At 43.5% G+C, this 5,291-nt stretch overlaps 1 protein-coding gene across 1 annotated transcript; it reads left to right on the plus strand.

Annotated features, from left to right (window-relative positions):
• The first annotated feature begins 1,149 nt into the window (after positions 1 to 1,149).
• Positions 1,150 to 2,960, plus strand: LOC119430091 (regulator of G-protein signaling 9-binding protein). Its single transcript, XM_037697527.1, has 2 exons — positions 1,150 to 1,481; positions 1,576 to 2,960. Exon 2 carries the CDS (start codon positions 1,657 to 1,659, stop codon positions 2,401 to 2,403), a length of 747 nt encoding a protein of 248 aa, XP_037553455.1. The 5' UTR covers positions 1,150 to 1,481; positions 1,576 to 1,656; the 3' UTR covers positions 2,404 to 2,960.
• Positions 2,961 to 5,291: the final 2,331 nt, after the last annotated feature.

A 5,291-nucleotide genomic window follows, 5' to 3' on the forward strand; every position in this document is an offset into this window, starting at 1 on the left:
TGCACCTGACTCACCCTCAACACCTGAATCTGAGACCATCAGCCTCATCACAAGAAAACATTGTGACTGAACATAAACTCATCTCCAGAGTTGCTGCAGTTTGTGTTTGTCTCACTGATATTTAACCACATTTTAATATTTTAAAGGAAATACTAACTGGACTGGTGTTACCTAAAAACTAAGCAGGCTTCTTTTCTGGAAAAGTAAAAAACACATTAATATGCACTGAACATTACATATTTTTATGAAAATAATTGTATGGCATTGTTAAAAAAAGAAACATGCCCTTAAATAGTAAAAATTAAATAACACAAAGTGGCTTTTTATGAAGCTCAAATTATTCCAAAGAAACTGTGTGAACGTCTAATTTGACCACATTTGTCAGTCATTGAATAATACCCTGCAGAAATAAAACTGATAAAGGCCATCTAAAAGGTGAGTGGTTGCCATAGAAACATGCTCACCAAAATAAAAAAAATAAAAAAATAGAAAGGCTTGCCAAGATGCTCTGATTCAGTCAAGTTATTCATCACTAATACTACTAACATGGACAGATCCTCCAAACCGCCAAATGGAAACACAACTTCAAATATGAACAAAATGTGTGTAGCAGATATAAATATATATTTTTCTTTCTAAGACATTCCCTTATATATGTTCCACTCCATTAGCTTCCCATTGCAGTTACTGGATCATTAGGCCCCATCCGCTTCAATAATGCAAAAAGAGCAAACCAGGCAAACAGCACTCAGCCTCTCAGCTCAGCAGGAGTCAACTAAACGGTGCATTATCAAACCACTAATGTTTGCTACTAAAATATAACACATCTCCATTAAAAAAACAACTCTGTTTTCACCAAGTTAATCACATCAGGGAGGGGTTATTTCCATGTGCTCAGCATAACTACACCAAGTGATGTCTTGTTAGCCATAATTAGCTAATTTTATCTCTTGCGGCGGTCTGCTGGAATCAGAAGGGTGCACTGTGACTTAACCAGACATGTAAGCTCCGCCCACTTGAGAGGCGGAGCAGCCAATGGCAGGACGCGCTCGGAGCGGATCAAACCAAACAGCAGGTGGAGCCGCCGTGTGTGTGTGTGTGTGTGTGTGTGTGTGTGCTGTGCGCGCACATGTGACCGCTGAAGGCGCTTGCTGGTATTTAAACACATCATCATCGATTGGGTGCTGAAGTGGACAGCTCCCCGCGCGGACAAAACCCGCGCAACAAACGCACCGCCATGGCTCGTTGTGGCAGCTCGTTCCCTTCCAGACACTGAGTGGAGGTCAGCGTCAACATCCAACTCTTTCCACACCAACTATGGGCTCTGTTTAAAGGGACGGAGAGGAGCAGGCGCCGCGGATGTTGGGGCCACCTGTAGCGAACAGGAGCGGAGCCTGTCGCGTTTTTGCGCCTCCGTCCTGCAGGAGACCGGCTGGAGGCTCCGGGGAGGTCTGAGCTCGTGTCCGTGGGGAAGCTTAAAGGTAATCTTAAAGGCTTTTAGGTGACGGAAGCTTTAATTTGTAAGCCGCCCTGATGGACAGTGATGCGTTTTCTCTCACTTATGTGGATTTGTAGAGGCGGCGGCGCGCGCTGCCGTGGAAACTAAACTGAGCGCAAGATTCTTCTGCGTCTTGCTGCCATCTCTCCGAACCAACCATGGGGAAAGAGGAGTGCAAAACAATGCTGGACGCGTTGAACAAAGTCACAGCCTGCTACAGGCACCTGGTCATCGCCCTCGGAAGTACGTCGGACTCCCAGAACCTGCGAGAGGAGCTGAAGAAGACCCGCAAAAAGGCCCAGGAGCTGGCGGTGGCCAACAGGACTAAACTGACCTCCCTGCTCAAAGACAAAAGCATCAGCAAGGAGGACCGCGCCGAGTACGAGCGCCTCTGGGTGCTGTTCTCCAGCAGCATGGAGCTCCTGGAGGTGGACATGAAGAGGTCCCTGGAGATCGGGCAGGACTTCCCCCTCAAGGTGCCCACCAGGCATCTCATCCAGACGGGCATGACGGGCAGCACCAACGCAGTGGCCGCCCGGGCCATGAGCGTCCAGAACATGAAGTATGAGGCCGACAGCAACATCGACACGGTGGACCTGGGCGAGCTGCAGACCGAGATCACGCAGGTGAGCCAGATGGTGGAGGAGATGGAGATGAAGGTGCAGGTGGCGCCGTGGGCCGTCGTGGCAAAGCAGGAGGCGGGCGCCGAGCTCAAGTCCAGCATGAGCGTGGGGAACTCCTCCGTGGGCGTCATCTCCATCTGCGAGGAGGAGCCCAAGGATGATGAGGACGGAGGTGGGGGCTCCAGGGAGGGGAGCTCGGGGTCGATCGGCGCGGTGGTGGTGTTTGTGATCATCGTGGCAGTCGCCTTGGTGCTGGGATATTTAGTCATCAACATGTCGTGAATCATGTGGAGCAGCAGGGTCCAGCCCTCCCTCATGGAGACACCGCCTGGACAGAGTCCAGCTCCACCAGTGACACCCAGAGAGGTCTCAAACTGGCTGTCAAAGTTAAACGTCAACTCTCTCGGGGTTCCTGAATGTATTTCTTGGAGATGAGGATTTGCACTTGATCTATAGCCTCTAGAGCAACATAGTGTGATTGGCAGAGTAGGTGTTTTGAAGTGGGGGATAGGTCGTGTATTTTTGGAGGAGCAGGATAAAAATAAAAAAAAGTCCTAAAATTATGTGACAGCGTCTGGGCATCAGGATGATCCAAACAACACGTAATCCAAGTGGATTAGTGGGAAAAGCTCAAGCATAAATGTAGCCGACAGCCGGTCGGCTATTCCTGTTGGCGTTCAGCAGAACTGAGGCTTTAGAGGCCACGGCTTCAACCCAGAGACATCAGGTGTTCAAACAGGCAGGCGATCATGCAGTCTGAGAATTAGGTTCGTGTAGGGCTCACTTGATTCGTACCTCATTGGTTGGATGGTCAGATCTGCAGCAGCACACGTTCAACGCACCCTTCAGGATCACGGCCTGAATCTCACTTTACAAACTCAAGTCTTGTGCGCTGCATGGCAATCTTTGACCTAAGAGACGCTCTTTGAAACGTCGCATCTGCTCACGCCTTTTTCAGGGTTTTCTCTCAGTTTTGAATGTACACGTTGCAACACGAATGAGTAAAATAATCTTGTAACAGATAAATGTACAATCAACTCTATTTATTATAATAAAACTGTGAAACACACCTGAGAAGCTGCGTGTAGCTTGAAGACAGCTCAGCGTCTCTTTATGTCGTGGGCAGAATTCATATCTGCACTGAACGTTCGGTAAACCCACCATAATTAGATGACTCTGATGACCTTTGACCTGTGGTTTGTAAACATTACAAAGGTGGACATGCAACCATCTAATGTACTTATATGTATTTTGAGCAGGAGATTATTCTCAGGATTAACAACCTTAGTGTTACATTCAAGGAGAATGACACCGATTCTTCAGCTCCCTAATAGTTTTACTATAAGAGACTTTAAAGATATTTCTGGACTGGCACACAGATGAAACTCGGGGGATGGTTGTCCTGGACTGTCAGCAACACAGGAATGAGTACAGATCAGTCTAATCTTGGATCAGCAACAGACACTTTAAGACACAATACTGTGCTAATAAATACCGATGAACTTATATTATTTGTTCAGATTAGTAAATTTAGGCAGTTGCGCCGATATTCTATTTTTCTTGCTTATTTTCAAACAGACGTGGCCTAAAACTGAAAAGGTCAGAGGACACATAATACTCGCTCGTCTTTTTTATTCAAGGTCAAAGTGTTTGCATTTTTTGAAGGCTTTTCTGGCCATGAAAATACAGTGCAAAACAAGCATAATACAAACAATGTCATTAGTTTCAAAATAATCTGTCAAGTTTTGAGAAAGTGTAACATTCCCTCAGAACGGGGTTGCTGTTTCGTCTGAGAATAAGAACTGCAGCAACTTACGTGTAACTGAATAACTATTATTCTGCTTTATTTATGCACTTGTTTCTCAAATTTTGAGCTGGCATAAAATGACTTTATCTGGTATTTCCAAAGATGCTTAAATGTAGAAGAAGCTGCACAGAGTAAGGAGCCTCAGGATAAACAAACACAAGTGTGCAGTTCCAACATTTTAGCATAATTTTTAGACAGCAATTTGTTGAAAAGCACTTTGATGTGAAGTCTAATCAAAAGTCTGTTCATAAAGGAGCATCTAATTGATGCAAATGAACTCATCGACTCCTGGGGAGGCACTTTACTAACTGGCAAACAGACTCCAGTTAGCATTAAGCTGCAGGTTGGATGTAGGAGCATCAAATGATTGGATTTAACTAAAGATACGAGTGAATTTTAGAACTGAGCCTTCGGATTTGATCTAAATGTTAATGTTACTTGTTAAAAAGTCCTTATAACTTAGGACACAGACCTTGATAGAGACAGCTACAACACGTTTCATAATTTATGACAAACACACACATCAGCCAGCATAATGAAAACAACAGCCAGTCTGCACATTCTATGATGAACTCATTTATCACTAAAAGTGAGTAGCCAGACATAATTGTAAATGCAGTATTCTGTTTAAATGCCTTTTAGTAGGAATAAAATGCTAGTTTACTTTGAATATCTAAACGGCAAATACTGGTTTGAATATGTTATAACAGCTTGCCATAACCCTCTTATATGGAGTATTTAAAACAAAATGGTGTCGTTAAAGGTATAAAAAAGAGAATTTGAGATTTGCTTGTTTTTATACAAATACAGACAAGCTCACAAGGAGAAACATCTTTTTAAATAGGGATGCACAATATTATCGGCATGTATAGGCTGATATTAGCGATAAAGTTAAATATCGGACATCGGCTATTCCATCAAAATAATTCACCGTTATAAAAGTCTTCTGTTTTAAGTTAATTTTTAATTTAAGAAACTGTCAAGTATATCTATTAATGCACTACTTATGTGCTTTTCACTTGTGAACTCGCTTGTGAACAGGTTTGAGTTTAGATTTGTGAAAATTTACAAATTTGCACTGTTCGAGTGTTATTGTGTTAGAGAGAATAAATGTCATGAATAAATTTGACATTAAACATAATCCAAGTTGAAGTGTTGCATCATTTTCAGGCCCCTTTTTGGCATCTGCATTTGGTAGCAGGCCAAAGTACGTAGTAATTCCACAGCAGACAAAGCTAGTCTCTGTAAGTAGAGAAAAAATTATCGTTATTGGTATCGGTTATCGGCCAAATAAGTTTTAACATATCGGATATCGGCCAAAAGTCCAATATTGTGCATCCCTAGTTTTTACAGCTGAGAAAAG

The sequence above is a fragment of the Nematolebias whitei genome, chromosome 2, assembly GCF_014905685.2.
Source record: "Nematolebias whitei isolate Nwh7 chromosome 2, NemWhi1, whole genome shotgun sequence".
Classification (NCBI taxonomy): domain Eukaryota; kingdom Metazoa; phylum Chordata; class Actinopteri; order Cyprinodontiformes; family Rivulidae; genus Nematolebias; species Nematolebias whitei.